General features: G+C 47.0%; 1 protein-coding gene across 1 annotated transcript in view; it reads right to left on the reverse strand.

Annotated features, from left to right (window-relative positions):
• Positions 1 to 751: 751 nt before the first annotated feature.
• The window catches only part of LAMB4 (laminin subunit beta 4), a 139,819-nt gene continuing 121,439 nt past the window's right edge, over positions 752 to 19,131 (reverse strand). Inside the window, exons 35-41 of the mRNA XM_044277174.1 lie at positions 13,195 to 13,316; positions 10,652 to 10,725; positions 6,236 to 6,298; positions 5,835 to 6,133; positions 4,901 to 5,271; positions 2,521 to 3,170; positions 752 to 917 (exon numbers count right to left, since the gene is read on the reverse strand). Coding sequence (XP_044133109.1) covers positions 752 to 917; positions 2,521 to 3,170; positions 4,901 to 5,271; positions 5,835 to 6,133; positions 6,236 to 6,298; positions 10,652 to 10,725; positions 13,195 to 13,316 — 1,745 coding nt within the window. The remainder of the gene's footprint in view (positions 918 to 2,520; positions 3,171 to 4,900; positions 5,272 to 5,834; positions 6,134 to 6,235; positions 6,299 to 10,651; positions 10,726 to 13,194; positions 13,317 to 19,131) is intronic.

Raw genomic sequence — 19,131 nt, forward strand, 5'->3', positions numbered from 1 at the left:
CCCTCCCTCTATGCTGTTATGATTACTTGTTAAAAAAGCAACTAGTCCTATGGAGGGCGGCCTATATATGGAGGGGGGAGTTAATTAACTAATTAATTACTAAGGATGCAGAATTTTATTCAGCAAAAATTCCGCCTGTCCTGACCAGCTTCACAGGGGCGAATACCCCACTTGTGCTGCTGTTAGGACTAAGGGAAAACAAATTTACGTCAAAATTGACGCTTCCCTTTCGTCCTAACCAGCAGCACAAGTGGGAAAGTAGCAAGGAACCTCGCACAAATCTTGGGAGGGCTAAAGGACTACTACTAAGTAGTTGAATTATCCCACAGGAGTTAGAGAGCTGACCTGTGGACGAGCAGCATTTAACACAGACCGTCCAAAGGCTGTTCCCTCTGAACGCCTATTCTCCAGGCGGTAATGGGAAATAAAGGTGTTTTGCGTACTCCACGAGGCAGCAGCACAAATTTGCTCTAAAAGGATTAGTTTCCTTTCCGCATATGATGTAGAAACTGCCCTTGTCGAATGGGCAAATAAGAAGGATGGCGGTGGTAAGTCTTGGGACGTAAACGCCAGCTTAATAGCCTCTTTAATCCATCTGCTCAAGGTGGGCTTGGAAACTTTGAGCCCTCTGTTGTTCCCTGAATAAGAGATCAGCAGATTTTCTGATCTCCTCAACTCTTCAGTTCTGTTCAAGTATATTCTGAGGACCCTTGGGATGTCCAAGGAAAGTAATCTCTCCTCCTCAGGAGTGTTAGAAGTAGGAGAAAACACCGGCAGTGTTATTGTCTGGTTGGTATTCACAAATGAAGGAACCTTTGGTAGAAAGGTAGGCAGAAATCTTAACAGGACCTTGTCCTGCAGAAACCTTAAATATGGTTCCGCTGCCCCCAGAGCCTGGAGTTCCCCAACTCTCTTGGCTGAGGTTATGGCCAAGAGAAAGGCAACCTTGAGGGAAAGGTATTTTAAGTCTACCTGTTCCAAAGGCTCGAAGGGGGGGGGGGGAGGGGAGCACAACCCCCTTAGGACCACTGGCAGCTCCCACTCAGGGACTGGTCTCTGGATGCTGGGCCTAAGCCTCTGAGCACCTTTAAGGAACCTCTTGATTAGGGGGTCCTGAGAAATTGGTTTACCAAGGCATGCTGACAAGGCAGCAATGTGAGCTCTCAATGTTGATGGGCTTAGACCCTTGTCTAGACCATCTTGCAGGAATTGAAGAATATCAGAGAGAGGAGGATCTGAGGAAACTACCTCTCTATCCGTGCACCATCGCTTAAATATTTTGAATATGCGGGAATATTTCTGATTCGTAGAATCCGCTCTGGAGTGAGAGATTGTTCTCAGGACCTCCACCGAAAGCCCTCTAGCTTCTAGAAGGGTCCGGTCAGTCTCCAGGCTGTCAGACTGAGCCTCCTCAGATCTAGACAGGGACCTGTGTTCTGGTACACTAGGTTCTGTATTAGGGGAAGTCTCCAATAATTGCCCTGACTCATCTGCATGAGCTGGGTGAACCAAGACCTCTTCGGCCAGAATGGGATGATGGCTATCACTGAGGTCTGGTCTTGCTTGATCTTCATCAATACCCTTGGTATCATGGAAATTGGAGGGAATACATAGGCCAGCCTGAACCTCCATGTTATGGACAGAGCATCTATCGCTACCGGATTGTCCCCCTTGTACAAGGAGCAGAATTTGCTTACTTTGGCGTTCAGACGGGTTGCCATCAAATCGATCTCGGGAGTCCCCCAGCGTTGGACTATCCTGGAGAAGATGTTGTCGTTCAGGGACCATTCTCCTGGTACCGGAAGGCCCCGACTTAGATGATCTGCTACTATATTGAGATCCCCTCTGATGTGGACTGCCACTAGATGAGATAGATTGCTCTCTGCCCAAGATAAAATTAATCCCACCTCCCTCAGGAGGGTCCGGGATCTCGTTCCTCCCTGTCTGTTTAGATAAGCAACCACAGTTGTGTTGTCAGTCCGTACTCTCACGGCTTGACCTTGGATGAGAGGTGAGAAGTGATTGAGGGCTAATCTCACCGCCCTCAGCTCCCTCAGATTGGACGATAGGAGTCTCTCCTGAGGATTCCAGGTATTCTGAACTGTATTGTGTCCCAGATGGGCTCCCCAGCCTAGAAGGGAAGCGTCCGTGGTCAGGATCACCCAAGTAGGTTGGGCTAGATGCATTCCATCCACTAGGTTCTTCCACCACCTGAGGGAGGAACGGACTTCTACAGACAGGGAGTGATTCCGATCTAGGTCTCTGGGTTTGCGATTCCAAACCGCTAAGACTTCCTCTTGTAGTGGCCGAAGATGCCACAAGGCCCAAGGTACTGCCTCTGCAGACGCTGACATGTGGCCTAACATCCTCATGATAACCCGAATAGACACCCGTCTGGGGGGTAGGAGAAACTCTGCAGCTTTTATTACTTTGTCTCTCCTCTGTGGAGATAGATATAGGGTCATTAGTTGTGAATCTATCACAAACCCCAGAAACCGCCTTGTGATAGAGGGGACCAACTCTGATTTGTCCCAATTCACGAGCCACCCCAGGATCTGCAGAGTGTGGAGAGCTTGTTGAAGCTGGGCTTGTAAGATGTCTGCGGACGCGGCTTTTAAAAGCCAGTCGTTTAAATAAGGGACAACTTCTAAGCCGAGGAGCCTTAAGTGGGCGACCACAGGAGCCACAACCTTTGTGAAGGTGTGTGGCGCAGAGGAGATGCCAAAGGGCAACACAGCAAACTGGTAGTGCTTCACTACCTCTTTTATGAAGACAGCAACTCTGAGATATTTCCTGTGGGCCGGACAGATAGGAACATGACGGTAAGCATCCTTCAGATCTATCGTCACCATCATGTCTGCTGGGATCAGGATGTTTAGGACAGAGCGAATGGTTTCCATTCGGAAACGCTTCTTTCTGATGAACCGATTTAGGTAACGCAGATCGATAATCATGCGCCAGTCTCCTGACGGCTTTGGAACAAGAAAGATGGGAGAATACACTCCCTGACCGAGCTCTCGAGGAGGAACCTCCTCTAAGGCCCCTTTGACAATGTACTGGAGTACAGAGTCCTCCAGGATCAGTTGTCTGCTGGGTGTTAGACGTCCTGTAAGGACGAACCTCTCTTGAGGTTGGGAACTGAAATCGATCCTGTAACCGGTGCTGATAACCTGCAGCACCCAAGGATCTGGAATTATTTGCTTCCAAAAATCTTTGAACAAAAATAAACGACCTCCTACTGGAGGATTCAGGCAGGGAGATTCATGTGGAAGCGTGGGGGGTGAAGATGGGGAGGTGGTGGGCTGCCGAGAGTCATTAATCAGCCCTGCGGTTCCCGCGACCGCGACCTCTACCTCTCCTGTTACCTTCGGAACGTCTCTGGTTCCCCTCTCTTCCCTGGAATCTTCCACCTCTGCCTCTCCCACGTCCTCGAAAGGATTGCTGAGGGAGAGATTTTCCCTTCTTGTCTGCTAGGTTTTCCATGAGGCGGTCTAGCTCGGATCCGAACAACCTGCCAGGCTCGTAAGGGAGGGAGCACAAGTTAAATTTGGATATATTGTCCGCTACCCAGGGCTTCAGCCATAATGGCCGTTTGGTGGCAGCAGGCAAAGCCATTGACTTGGCAGCAAGCCTTAGCTGCTGCTGAGACGCATCCACCATAAAAGATGATAATTACTCTTACCGGTAATTGGATTTTCCGTATAGCCTCCACAACGGCACTTCAGCAGGAGGGTACCCCGCCCCCAAGGACAGGAAACAACGTAGAAAGCAGAAGTTTAAATACCTCCTCCCCATTACCTTCTCCAGTAAATACCAAAGGAACCAGGATGATGCTGAAGAAGTAACCTTTTATTTGTAGGGAGATATAAATCAAGTTATAATAGACAAAAAAAAAGTAAAGACATTAATGGGTGGGAAAAACCCAGTGCCGTTGTGGAGGCTATACGGAAAATCCAATTACCGGTAAGAGTAATTATCATCTTTTCCGTACGCCTCCCACAACGGCACTTCAGGAGGAGGAATAACAAAGGAATCCATTAGGGGGGGACTGCCGCTGACAGGACTTTACATCCGAACGACAAATCCGAATTGGACTGAACGTCCAACCTATAGTGGTTAAAAAAGGTGGAAGGATTTGCCCACGTAGCGGCCTGGCAGATCTGTGACAAGGAGGCGGAGGCAGATTCTGCCCAGGAGGTGGAGACTGCTCTGGTTGAATGGACTTTTAGACCCCCCGGAGGAGTAAGACCTTTAACTGTATAGGCCATTGCAATGGTCATTCTTATCCAGCGGGCTATAGTAATTTTTTAAGCTGCCTGCCCCCTATTTTGGCCTGCATACTGGACCAGAAGACGGTCGGACTTTCGCAGTCCCTTGGTGGCTTCCAGATAGCCAAGAATACATCTACGTACATCTAGATGGTGGAAACATTCTTCCCTCGGAGACTTCGCCCCTGCGCAGAAGGAAGGTAAGGAAATCTCCTGTTGGCAGTGGAATTTAGAGAAAACCTTTGGTAAGAAGGAGGGTTCATGTCTCAAAACAATCCTATTGTCAAGGATGGTTAGATATGGAGGTCTGCATGATAGAGCGTGGATCTCCCCCACTCTCCTGGCTGAAGTGATAGCTATGAGAAAAGCGGATTTAAAGGACAGCAACCTGAGGGGGATTGACTTAAGAGGTTCAAAGGGATGGTCCATAAGGACGGAAAGGACCAAATTAAGGTCCCAAGGCGGAATCGTAGATCTAATAACTGGGTGAAGTCTGCTGGCTCCCTTTATGAACCTCTTGACCACATCCAAATCCGCCAATCCAAGAAGGCACTAAGGGCTGAAATCTGGACTTTAATTGTACTGACACAAAGACCTTTTCCTAGCCCTTTCTGAAGGAAGTCCAGGATTACCCTCATATCTGGGGGAAGAGTGGGATTCCAGGATTCCTTGGCAAATGAAAGGAAGGCTTTCCAAGTTCTCCAGTAGATATTGGAAGTTACTTGCTTCCTGCTAGAGAGCAATGTAGAAATAACTGCATCCAAGAAGCCCTTGGACTTCATAATGGAGCGCTCAAATTCCAAGCTGTCAATTTTAGTTGACTGATTGCTGGATGCCAGGCTGGGCCCTGATGGAGGAGGTCCGGAGACTGAGGAAGGGTCCAGAAGTCCCCCTTGGAGAGGTTCAGAAGGAGGGAGAACCAAGGCCTTTTGGGCCAGTTTGGAGCCACTAGGATGACATGGGCTCGTTCCTCTATTATCTTTGCCAGAACCTTTGGTATAAGCTGGAAAGGAGGGAACGCATATAGCAGACCCAAAGGCCATGGACCCGCTAAGGCATCTACTCTCACCGGGTGGTCCGTTGCTGAGAGGGAATAGAAAAGGTCCACCTGTTTGTTCTTCTGGGAAGCAAAGAGGTCTATACTTGGGACTCCCTATCTGCTGCAGATGTTCTGGAACACCGCTTTTTTGAGGCTCCACTCCCCTGGCCAAATTCTCTTCCTGCTCAGGAAGTCTGCTAGTGTGTTCTCGCCCCCCTTTAGATGGACCGCGGTTATGGCTGGATGTTTGACTCTGCCCAAGAAAAGATCTGAGATGCTATCCGACAAAGGGAACTGCTTCTTGTGCCCCCTTGCTTGTTGAGATATACCACCGTGGTGGAATTGTCGGAGAGAATTTTTACATTTTTTCCTCGGATGACTGGAGTCAGGGCTTTTAGGGCCAGAAACACAGTCAGAAGCTCTTTGGCGTTCGAAGAAAGGGGAAGGGTCTCTGCATTCCAGGACCCCTGTAACAACTGACCCTGACAATGGTCTCCCCAGCCTCCCCCGCTTGCGTCTGTTGTTACCACTGTTTGATTGGAGAGCCTCCAAGGGACTCCCTTGACTAGGTTTCTCTCGTTCAGCCACCACTGTAAGGAGAGTCTGACCCCTGGAGGTAAGGTAACTCTTTTTTCCAGGGAGAAGACGCTCTTGTTCCACTGTTTTAGCAGGAATTCCTGAAGTGGTCTCCCGTGAGCCTGGGCCCATTTCACCGCAGGAATCGTCGATGTCATGAGTCCCAGAATTTTCATACTCCTTCGGAACGTGACCTTTGTCTGGTTTAAAAAGACAGAAATCCTTAACCTGATGTCCCGGATCTTTTGTTCTGGAAGAAAAGAGGTCATTTGGGTGGAATCCAGAAGAATACCTAGAAAGATCATCTTTCAGCTGGGTGATAGATTAGATTTTTCTAGATTTAGTTTCCAACCTAGGGATGTTAAGGTCTCCAGGACGAACTTCACCTGTGACTGCAGTTGAGTCTGGGAGGCTGCTGTAATGAGAAGATCGTCCAAATAGGGTATGAAGTTTATCCCCTTCTGGTGAAAAAAAGCTGAGATTTCTGCAATGATCTTTGTGAACACTCTGGGTGCAGAGGCCAGGCCAAAGGGAAACACCTGAAACTGGAGATGGAGAAGACGCTCCACCTTGAAAATTGTGAAACGCAGATATTTTTGATGTTTCTGATGGATCGGAACATGGTAATATGCGTCCGCCAGGTCGAGTGTTACCATGGAGCAGCCCTGAGTCAAAAGGTTCACTGTAGATTTTACTGTCTCCATTTTGAACCTCTTGTATTTTATGTACTTGTTGAGGCACTTTAGATTGATAATTGCTCTGAAAGAGCCATTAGGTTTTTTTTACAAGAAAAATTGGGGAGTAGAAACCCCTTCCTTCTTGGTCTGCTGGAACTGGAACCACTGCTCTTTTTTCTAACAAAAGGGAAATTTGAGACTCTAGAAGATTGTGATCTGATTTCAATCTTTTGTTCAAAACAAATCTGTCTGGAGGGAGAGTGCAAAATTCCAGCTGGTATCCCTGACTAATTACGTCTAGGACCCAGGCTGAATTTGAGATTTTTTTCCCAAGCAGGGGCAAACCCTTTCAATCTCCCCCCCACCGGGCTCCTGGCATCATTGGGAGGACTGTTTTGTAGACTTATCCTGACTAAAGAGGAAATTTCTACCTCTCCCCTTTGAGGACTGCCAAGAACTAGAGGGATCCTTTTTCCTACGGTCCTGTCTACCCTTTCTTTGGGGGCGAAAGGAACAACGCTGTTGGAAGAACCTGGACTCTGGTGGAAACCCCTTTTTTCAGAGGCCTTTTCTATAATGTCATCTAAGACCAAACTGAAAAGACGATCTCCTTCGCAAGCGATACTGCAGAGTTTATTTTTTGAAGCAGTATCACCTGACCAAGAGCGTAACCAGACTGACCTCCTTGCCATGTTAGAAAGAGCCGCCGACCTAGCTGATAACTTTACCAGGTCGGCAGAAGCGTCTGCCAGGAAATTAGAGGCCTGTTTCAAAATCGTCAAGGAGGCCAGGAGATCCTCTCTGGGGGTGTCAGAGACCAGGTGTTCCTCCAGCTGAGAGAGACAGAGATCTAGCGGTATAGGTAGCAGCTATGCTAGGTCTCAACATGGCGGTATTGGATTCCCAAGCCTTTTTAAGTACGGATTCACATTTCTTATCCATAGCATCCTTTAATAAGCCGACGTCTTCAAAAGGTAAGGCTGCCTTTTTAGAAATTCGTGCAACAGGGGCGTCAACCTTTGGTGTTTTATCTCAAAGAGCCGAATCTTCCTCGCTAAAGGGATATTTTCTTTTAAAGACTTTTGAAGTACCAGCCCTTTTCTCTGGGTCCTTCCATTCATCCCGTATAAGCTTTCGGATCCTGTCATGGATCGGGAACACTCTCCTCTTCCTATCACCCAGCCCCTAGAAGATCCGATCCTGGACCGACTGACTGTCTAGATTCTTCAATATTTAGAGTTAATCTTATTGCTTTCAAGAGGGCGTCAGTGTCCTCTACTGAGCATAACGGCCCACTGACCTCTTCATCAGAGGAGGATCTCGAGTCAGACGAACAATTATCATCGTCATCCTCCATATCCCATTCTATCTGGGGCTCCGTGACCATTTTGAAAGTGGAAGGCTTTTGGGAAAGGAATGCCATTTTTGCATTTGAATCATTTCCTGGTCACCTGACCTGCCGGCGCGTCACATGGCCCAGCCGGGGTCACGTGACCGGATCTCGCGAGATCTCGGCCCAGAGATCCCGCGCGCCTTCTGGCCCTGCAAGCGGCTTGTTCCTGAGCCGCTGCACCGTCCGGGTGAGGACTTATGCCGGAAGCAAGCGGTGGGAGCCGTATCTCGCCCCCAGCGTCCGCCGCTCTGCCACAGCCCTCCTGCAAAGCAGGGAATACTCACCGCAGGCTGGGCGCATGGAACTTCGGCAGGAGGGAGCCTGCCCACTTTCCACTCATCCCAAGGGACAGGAAATGACTGGAGAAGGTAATGGGGAGGAGGCATTTAAACTTCTGCTTTCTACGTCGTTTCCTGTCCCTCGGGGCAGAGTACCCTCCTGCTGAAGTGCCGTTGTGGGAAGCGTACAGAAAATCTATGCCTAATAAGAGGGTTTTAAATTGATCCAGGATGTCATCTCTGGCGACTCCTGAATCTATGTCTGCTTGGATCTTCAGCGTGCGGACGCGAATGAAATCGGTACCGGCTATGGCCACAGAAGCGGACGCCGCAGCATAATTACGCCTAAGCGAACATTCTGTGCGTCTATCCAGGGGATCCTTCAGGTTACTCCCTTCATCGGAAGACACCAAGGTTCTTCTGGAAAGCTTGGCTATTGCCATATCCACCTTAGGTGGTGGGACCCAATCCAGGGAGTCCCCGTCCTGTAGGGGGAACATAAGTTTGAACCTCTTGGTTAAGACCGCTCCTTTCTCTGGATGTTTCCAATCTGTTGCCATTCATTTTTTAAGTGACTCGTCCACTTTGAAGGCCCTTGGCCCTCTAGCGGTGGAGTGTGGAGCTTCCCCATGCTCAACATCCTGGTCCCTTGACCTGATGGAGCACAGAAATCTCTGTGTCTTCTCGGCTGGAAAGGAAAAGACCGACTCCTCTTCCTCAGAGGAAGAATTCTCGCCAAGCAAGATCACGTCTTCAGACATTGGAACAGGTCCAGGCGAGGCCTGCCTAGGTCTCTTGTTGGAGACCGCCCCCTTGATCTCCGCGACGGAGGTGTCCAAGAACTCTTTCATCCAAGAGAACATTTCTACGATCGTAGGCCCCGGTTTGGCTGGCCTAGGGCGACAGCCTGGACAGCGATGGAACTCGTAGGCATCAGGTAACGGGGTGCCACAACTGGAACAAGACAGGTGCTTCTGCTTGTGGGCGGCTTTTCCTAAGAAAAGAAGTAAGCACTATTAAATAGTTCCAACGCCCCAAAAAAAGAAAGGGTCTAGCCCAGACGTCAATCTTACCGTGAGAAGGTGACATCATGACTAAGAATTTTGAGCACAACCTTGAGCCTTCTGATCAGAGTAAGGAGACGAACACTGGATCAGCCAACAGTCAAGGTCAGCTGCACACAGAAACTGAGTGCAACACTGACCCAGCCAGCAGCCTGGCCTTATATAGCAGGAAGGGGAGGAAGGGGGGAGGAGGGAGCAACAGCTCCTCCTCCAACAATCCCCAGGCTCCCCACTGTGGGACTAACTTATAAATATAGAAAGTTCCCACTAAGACTTAAATCTTTTTACCTCCTCCCCCCGCAAGAATAACACAGATTATTAACTGTATTTTGTCTCGGCCCTGAATTAAGTTGCGGAGCGGAAGTGTCAGTGACGCACTTCCGGTTTCGCGTCCGACTCACCGGAGCTGAGGCGCGATCTCAGGGCCGGAGCGAAGACTATAGAGGGAGGTGAGGGGGGGGGCGGGCGGACAGGAGCGGAGCGGAGCGGAGAAAGGACAGGGGGAAGGGAGCTCCACAGCTCCGCTTTCTGTGCACTTAGAAACATAGAAACATAGAAACATAGAATGTGTCGGCAGATAAGAACCATTTGGCCCATCTAGTCTGCCCAATATATCTGAATCCTATGAATAGCCCCGGCCCTATCTTATATGAAGGATGGCCTTATGCCTATCCCATGCATGCTTAAACTCCTTCACTGTATTTGCAGCTACCACTTCTGCAGGAAGGCTATTCCATGCATCCACTACTCTCTCAGTAAAGTAATACTTCCTTATATTACTTTTAAACCTTTGCCCCTCTAATTTAAAACTGTGTCCTCTTGTGGTAGTTTTTCTTCTTTTAAATATGCTCTCCTCCTTTACCGAGTTGATTCCCTTTATGTAGTTAAAAGTTTCTATCATATCCCCTCGGTCTCTTCTTTCTTCCAAGCTATACATATTAAGGTCTTTTTACCTTTCCTGGTAAGTTTTATCCTGCAATCCATGGACCAGTTTAGTAGCTCTTCTCTGAACTCTCTCTAGAGTATCTATATCCTTCTGGAGATATGGCCTCCAGTACTGCGCACAATACTCCAAGTGAGGTCTCACCAGTGTTCTGTACAGCGGCATAAGCACTTCACTCTTCCTACTGCTTATACCTCTCCCTATACATCCAAGCATTCTGCTTGCATTTTGTGCTGCTTTATTACATTGTCTTCCCACCTTTAAGTCTTCTGAAATAATTACTCCTAAATCCCTTTCCTCAGATACTGAGGTCAGGACTGTGTCGAATATTCTATATTCTGCCTTTGGGTTTTTACGCCCCAGGTGCATTATCTTGCACTTATCCACATTATCCACTTCCCTGTCTAACTTACCGGCTACCTACAGCCAGGATGTTCTCATACTTACGCCCGCTGACAGGCAGGAGACAGCCGTCCTCTGCCTGAACCTGTAAGAGAAGATTTTAAAACATAAGAGTAAATATAACTATGCAGAAATTATCAATTTCTCCCCAAACTACAGGGGGAGAGACTCTGGGTAGAGTCATGCCTGTCTGACCAACACACAGGACAAAAAAAAAAAAAGCAACTAGTCCTATGGAGGGCGGCCTATATAAGGAGGGGGGAGTTAATAAACTAATTAATTACTAAGGATGCAGAATTTTATTCAGCAAAAATTCCGCCTGTCCTGACCAGCTTCACAGGGGCGAATACCCCACTTGTGCTGCTGGTTAGGACGAAAGGGAAGCAATAGGTTGCTAAGTGAAAAGTGTTATCACATTCAGCTGAGCCAGCCTTACAAGCATTAGGCCTCTTGAACACGACTATGTATTTTGTGGTCCGCAAAAAAACAGATCAGCAAAAAATATGTGTGCGTATTTTGCGGAACAGAACAGCTGGCCCTTAATAGAACAGTACTATTCTAATGCGAACAATAATAGGACATTTTTTTGCGGAACGGAAATACGGACATACAGAAACGAAATACACACAGAGTAACTTCTGTTTTAATTTTTTGCGGACCAATTGAAGTGAATGGTTCCGCATGCGGTCCGCAAAAAAAAACCCGGAACGGACAGGTAAAGAAAATACGTTTGTGTGCAAGAGGCCTTACAAGGAATTTCCTGCTTAAAGATTGGAACTGAGCTGTTGTACCAGGCACAGCCGTGAATGTTTGTAGTCAATTGTAAATTAGTTCATTTCATGCTTATTCCTCTAAAAAGGAAATTCTAACCACCGCCCCCCCCCCCCCCAGTTCATTATTACCATGACACATACCTAGACCACTGGAATGCAGGAATGTGTTAATGATAGATGATACCCTGATTACGGCATACAAGCCATTGCATGGGTGAGGTCCTGGGCAGATGGATTCTGTGTGCTTCACTGAAGAGGTTAATGGTGGAATATAACCCCCTGACATAATAGGTAAGAATGCAGCTATATCTGTACATTCTAATTGTGTACTTCACAGGCATTCAGTTTTGATCCCTAAAGCAGTGATAACGTGGTAGCTTTGGCATTCCCTGTATACTGCATACCATTTCCGTATCTTATGCGCTAATAAAAGGCACTGATGGGCTAAAAATGTCTCTAAGACCCCTTTCACACGAGCAAATTTTTTTCGTGCGGGTGCAATGCGTGACGTGAACGCATAGCAACCGCACTCAATCTGGGCCCATTCATTTATATGGGGCTGTGCACACGAGCGGGTGATTTTCACGCATCACTTGCGCGTTGTGTGAAAAGTGCAGCATGTTCTATATTCAGCGTTTTTCACGCAGAAGTGAATGGGGCTGCGTGAAAATCGCAAGCAAGTGAGGATGCAGTGTGATTTTCTCGCACGGTTGCTAGGAGACGATTGGGATGGGGACCCGATCATTATTATTTTCCCTTATAACATGGTTATAAGGAAAGATAATAGCACACTAAAGGTCAATCTTGGTTTTATCAGACATTCATTTGTCTTTCACACAAACTGTTTTTGCGTTCCGTATACGGGCCCTTATTTGAGTTCTGTATACGATCCTTATACGGAACCAGTCATTTCAATGGTTCCGCAAAAACACCGGAATGTACTCCGTATGCATTCCGTTTCTGTATTTCCGTTTTTCCGTTCAAAGAAAGAACATGTCCTATTATTGCCCGCAAATCCAGTTCTGTGGCTCCATTCAAGTAAATGGGTCCGCAAAAAAAAACAAAAAAAAACACGGAACACATACGGAATGTACTCCGTATGTCTTCTGTATCCGTTCCGTTTTTGCTGAACCATATATTGAAAATTTTATGCCCAGCCCATTTTTTTCTATGTATTTACTGTATACGCCATATAAAAAAACGGAACGGAAAAACGTAATGGAACCGGAAACACTACTGAAACAAAAAACGGATCCATTAAAAACGGCCCGCAAAACACTGAAAAAGCCATACGGTCATGTGAACAAGCCCTTTTACTGAGGAAACACCATGGCCAGTGTGCCATAAAGCCCAGATTGAACTGTTGAAATGTTCTGAATACGTATGTCCAAATATTTTTTTTTTTCCTTTTTAACAAATTTGCAAACATTTCTAACATTCTGTTTTCACTTTCTCATTAAGAGGATTGAGTGCAGAATGATGGGGGGAAACTAGATTTTTTTTTTTTTAAGTTTAGCACGAGGCTGCAACATAACAAAACATGAAAAAAAGTTGAAAGGGTCGGAAAATTTCCAGAATGCATTGTATGAAGGGTGGGGGGGTCAGAAGGAATAACTGTCGGCTGTATAAGCGTTAGGGCATCCGTTCCGCAAACGTCTAAGCAAAGACAATAGTGTAGACTGCGTTTAAAACAACTTTATTTTAACAGATTAGTCAGTCAGTCTCTTGAAATACACATAAAGTAAAAATGGAGTGAAAAATAACTAGTCTCTGCAGTTAACTTGCTTAATTTCTTCCTGAACTATGTAGTCCTTAAGCTCGCCGGCTTTCTGCTCCAGTTGTAGGAGCTCATTGGCTTTTTCTTCATTAGCTTTGTTCAGGTCATCAATCTTCTCTTCTAAATCTGTAATGAAAACATGTCAGAAGTGCATTGTGAAGCTGAAAATATAATATCAACACAATTTACAAGCAGGTATATGTGCTTTCTATAATGATTACAAGCCAGAAAGCATAGACAATAGGGATAATTAATCCTGAGGCAAATAGGGTTCGTAAAAAGCCTGCGAGCCAACATTCCTTAGCACAAGGCAATCTCCCCAATATAAAGCATTTATTACGTACAGTAGTAGGGAATCTCTTAATGGATGTTAGATGAGATGGATTATGTTCAAAGTTACACATTATAACTAAGGCTACTTTCACACTTGCGTTAGGAGCGGATCCGTCTGGTGTCTGCACAGACGGATCCGCTCCTATAATGCAAACGCTTGCATCCGTTCAGAACGGATCCGTTTGCATAACTGTTTATTTCAGATCTGATTTTTCACTTCGGAAAACTCAGATCCGACAGTATATTCTAAACACAGAAGCGTTCCCATGGTGATGGGGACGCTTCATGTTAGAATATACTGAGAACTGTGTACACGACTGCCCCCTGCTGCCTGGCAGATGCTGCCAGGCAGCTGGGGGCAGACCCCCCCCCCCCCCTGTATTTAACTTATTGGTGGCCAGTGCGGCCCCCCCTCCCTCCCCAGTATTAAATATGACCAGTGCGGCGGCCTCCCCCTCCCTCCCCAGTATTAAATATGACACGTGCGGCGGCCTCCCCCTCCCTCCCCAGTATTAAATATGACACGTGCGGCCCCCTCCCTCTATATTTATTGGTGGCCGGGCCAGTGCGGATTCCAAGTATTGTGAGCAGTGCGGCCTCCCCTCTCCCCCCCTAATTAAAATCACCCCCCCCCCCATCATTGGTGGCAGCGGAGAGTACCGATCGGAGTCCCAGTTTAAATCGCTGGGGCTCCGATCGGTTACCATGGCAACCAAGACGCTATTGCAGTCTTGGCTGCCATGGTTACTTGGCAATAAATACAAGCATTATACTTACCTGAAGAGCTGCGATGTCTGACCGGCCGGGAGCTCCTCCTACTGGTAAGTGAAAGGTCTGTGCGGCGCATTGCTAAAGACCTGTCACTTACCAGTAGGAGGAGCGCCCGGCCGGTCAGACATCGCAGCTCTTCAGGTAAGTATAATGCTTGTATTTATTGCCAAGTAACCATGGCAGCCAAGACTGCAATAGCGTCTTGGTTGCCATGGTAACCGATCGGAGCCCCAGCGATTTAAACTGGGACTCCGATCGGTACTCTCCGCTGCCACCAATGATAGGGGGGGGGGTGATTTTAATTAGGGGGGGAGAGGGGAGGCCGCACTGCTCACAATACTTGGAATCCGCACTGGCCCGGCCACCAATAAATATAGAGGGAGGGGGCCGCACTGGTAATATTTAATACTGGGGAGGGAGGGGGAGGCCGCCGCACTGGTCATATTTAATACTGGGGAGGGAGGGAGGGGGAGGCCGCACTGGTCATATTTAATACTGGGGAGGGAGGGAGGGGGAGGCCCCCGCACTGGTCATATTTAATACTGGGGAGGGAGGGGGGCCCGCACTGGCCACCAATAAGTTAATTACAGGAGGAGGGGGGGGGGGGGGTCTGCCCCCTGATTGCCTGGCAGCAATGTACACAGTTCTCAGTATATTCTAACATGAAGCGTCCCCATCACCATGGGAACGCCTCTGTGTTAGAATATACTGTCGGATCTGAGGTTTACGATGTAACTCAAATCCGATGGTATATTCTAACATAGAGGCGTTCCCATGGTGATGGGGACGCTTCAAGTTAAAATATACCATCGGATCGGAGAAAACTCCGATCTGATGGGGACTCCTGACTTTGCATTGAAAGTCAATGGGGGACGGATCCGTTTGAAATTGCACCATATTGTGTCAACGTCAAACGGATCCGTCCCCATTGACTTGCATTGTAAGTCTGGACGGATCCGTTTGGCTCCGCACGGCCAGGCGGACACGAAAACGCTGCAAGCAGCGTTCAGGTGTCCGCCTGCTGAGCGGAGCGGAGGCCAAACGGTGCCAAACTGATGCATTCTGAGCGGATCCGCATCCACTCAGAATGCATTGGGGCTGTACGGATCCGTTCGGGGCCGCTTGTGAGAGCCTTCAAACGGAACTCACAAGCGGAGCCCCGAACGCTAGTGTGAAAGTAGCCTAATAAATAACTAATAGAGATTGAGAGTGAATTTCCCAAAATTAGTTTTGGGGTCAAGTTGGTCTAAATCGGCCTTCAGATTTGTTATGGTCTGAATACACGCGGTCTCCTAGGACTGTATCCAACCCCTGTCAAGCTCTTTAATGCCAAGATAGCATTACCAATGTAATGTGACATATCTGGCTATGGGTAAATAGATGGTAGCTGGTATATAGCCAGCCTGTTTAATAACACTACAGTGCTTAAAGTTTTATAAAAAAAAGAAAAGAAAAAAAGATCTCTTTTTGGTGGAAGATGCCTTCTGTCTTACAATCTGTAATACAGTGGTCACCATTTAAAAGAAGTGAATGCCGCACAGTGGTGTATTTATTCCAAAGCGGAGAGAAAGGGGAATTAGATGGCCTCCAGAGTCAGAGGACTACTCTAAAACAGCTTCTCCTCAAGGGATGGGATAAACTAGATAAACTGGAAGGGATAGCTTCCAGGATACCTCTGAGATTTGCACTTAAACATGCAACAAGCACTATAGATTTTCCAGAATTATTATGGTTACTCATGTAGCTCATGTAGGTTGCTTACCCTATGTACATGTTCCCCATGCTTTATTTCAATTTGGACTCTCCTGACCCGTTTTCACCATGTAAGGCTACTTTTACACTAGTGTTAAAGTTTTCCTTGTATTGAGTTCTGTCATAGGGGCTCAATATGGGAAAAAAAAATGCTTCAGTTTTGTCCCAATGCATTCTGAATAGAAAGCAATCTGTTCAGTATGCATCAGGATTAGGGATGAGCGAACTCGAACTGTATAGTTCGGGTTCGTACCGAATTTTGGGGTGTCCGTGACACAGACCCGAACCCGGACATTTTCATAAAAGTCCGGGTTCGGGTTCGGTGTTCTTCGCTTTCTTGGCGCTTTTGTGACGCTTTCTTGGCGCTTTTTGAAAGGCTGCAAAGCAGCCAATCAACAAGCGTCATACTACTTGCCCCAAGAGGCCGTCACAGCCATGCCTACTATTGGCATGGCTGTGATTGGCCAGAGCACCATGTGACCCAGCCTCTATTTAAGCTGGAGTCACATAGCGCCGCCCGTCACTTTGCTCTGATTAGCGTAGGGAGAGGTTGCGGCTGCGACAGTAGGGCGAGATTAGGCAGATTAACTCCTCCAAAGGACTTGATTAATCGATCGATCTGCAGCTGTGGGTCATTGAGCTGCTGAAATTCAATTGCTCACTGTTTTTAGGCTGCCCAGACCGTTTGTCAGTCACTTTTTTCTGGGGTGATCGGCGGCCATTTTGTGTCTTGTGGTGCGCCAGCACAAGCTGCGACCAAGTGCATTTAACCCTCAATGGTGTGGTTGTTTTTTGGCTAAAGCCTACATCAGGGTGAAGCTGTCACACCAAGTGCATTTAACCAGCAATAGTCTGTTTATTTTTTGGCCATATACTACATCAGGGGCAAGCTGCGCCCGTCACCAAGTGCATTTAACCAGCAATAGTCTGTTAATTTTTTGGCCATATACTACATCAGGGGCAAGCTGCGCCCGTCACCAAGTGCATTTAACCCTCAGTAGTGTGGTTGGTCAAGCTGTCACACCAAGTGCATTTAACCAGCAATAGTCTGTTCATTTTTTGGCCATATACTACATCAGGGGCAAGCTGCGCCCGTCACCAAGTGCATTTAACCCTCAGTAGTGTGGTTGGTCAAGCTGTGACACCAAGTGCATTTAACCAGCAATAGTCTGTTCATTTTTTGGCCATATACTACATCAGGGGCAAGCTGCGCCTGTCACCAAGTGCATTTAACCCTCAATGGTGTGGTTGTTTTTTGGCTAAAGCCTACATCAGGGTGAAGCTGTCACACCAAGTGCATTTAACCAGCAATAGTCTGTTAATTTTTTGGCCATATACTACATCAGGGGCAAGCTGCGCCCATCACCAAGTGCATTTAACCCTCAGTAGTGTGGTTGGTCAAGCTGTCACACCAAGTGCATTTAACCAGCAATAGTCTGTTAATTTTTTGGCCATATACTACATCAGGGGCAAGCTGCGCCCGTCACCAAGTGCATTTAACCCTCAGTAGTGTGGTTGGTCAAGCTGTCACACCAAGTGCATTTAACCAGCAATAGTGTGGTTATTTTTTGGCCATATCCCAGTCTAATTCTGTCACTAAATCAATACCGGTCACCCAGCGCCTAAATACTAGGCCTCAAATTTATATCCCGCTAAATCTGTCGTTACCGCTGTACTGTTGTGGCTGGGCAAGTTATTTAGTGTCCGTCAAAGCACATTTTTTGTTCAGGGTTAAAATACAATTCCCAATTTAGCAATTTCATAATTTAGTGGTTTCTGCTATATCAGAGCTATTTGAAATCTATCCCTAAAAGGGTATATAATATTCAAGGTGCACATAGGGTCATTCAGAATAACTTCACACACACGCTACTGTGCATTTCCAAGTCTAATTCTGTTAGTAAATCCATACCGGTCACCCAGCGCCTAAATACTAGGCCTCAAATTTATATCCCGCTAAATCTGTCGTTACCGCTGTACTGTTGTGGCTGGGTAAGTTATTTAGTGTCTGTCAAAGCACATTTTTTGTTCTGGGTTGAAATACAATTCCCAATTTAGCAATTTCATAATTTAGTGGTTTCTGCTATATCAGAGCTATTTGAAATCTATCCCTAAAAGGGTATATAATATTCATGGTGCACATAGGGTCATTCAGAATAACTTCACACACACGCTACTGTGCATTTCCAAGTCTAATTCTGTCACTAAATCCATACCGGTCACCCAGCGCCTAAATACTAGGCCTCAAATTTATATCCCGCTAAATCTGTCGTTACCGCTGTACTGTTGTGGCTGGGCAAGTTATTTAGTGTCCGTCAAAGCACATTTTTTGTTCTGGGTTGAAATACAATTCCAAATTTAGCAATTTCATAATTTAGTGGTTTCTGCTATATCAGAGCTATTTGAAATCTATCCCTAAAAGGGTATATAATATTCAAGGTGCACATAGGGTCATTCAGAATAACTTCACACACACGCTACTGTGCATTTCCAAGTCTAATTCTGTCACTAAATCCATACCGGTCACCCAGCGCCTAAATACTAGGCCTCAAATTTATATTCAGCTGAATTTGAATACAATACATTGGGCCAAATAATATTTTTGTTGTTGTGGTGAACCATAACAATGAGGAAAACATCTAGTAAGGGACGCGGACGTGGACATGGTCGTGGTGGTGTTAGTGGACCCTCTGGTGCTGGGAGAGGACGTGGCCGTTCTGCCACATCCACACGTCCTAGTGTACCAACTACCTCAGGTCCCAGTAGCCGCCAGAATTTACAGCGATATATGGTGGGGCCCAATGCAGTTCTAAGGATGGTAAGGCCTGAACAGGTACAGGCATTAGTCAATTGGGTGGCCGACAGTGGATCCAGCACGTTCACATTATCTCCCACCCAGTCTTCTGCAGAAAGCGCACAGATGGCGCCTGAAAACCAACCCCATCAGTCTGTCACATCACCCCCATGCATATCAGGGAAACTGTCTGAGCCTCAAGTTATGCAGCAGTCTCTTATGCTGTTTGAAGACTCTGCTGGCAGGGTTTCCCAAGGGCATCCACCTAGCCCTTCCCCAGCGGTGGAAGAC

Source organism: Bufo gargarizans, chromosome 2, assembly GCF_014858855.1.
Source record: "Bufo gargarizans isolate SCDJY-AF-19 chromosome 2, ASM1485885v1, whole genome shotgun sequence".
NCBI classification, from domain to species: Eukaryota; Metazoa; Chordata; class Amphibia; order Anura; family Bufonidae; genus Bufo; species Bufo gargarizans.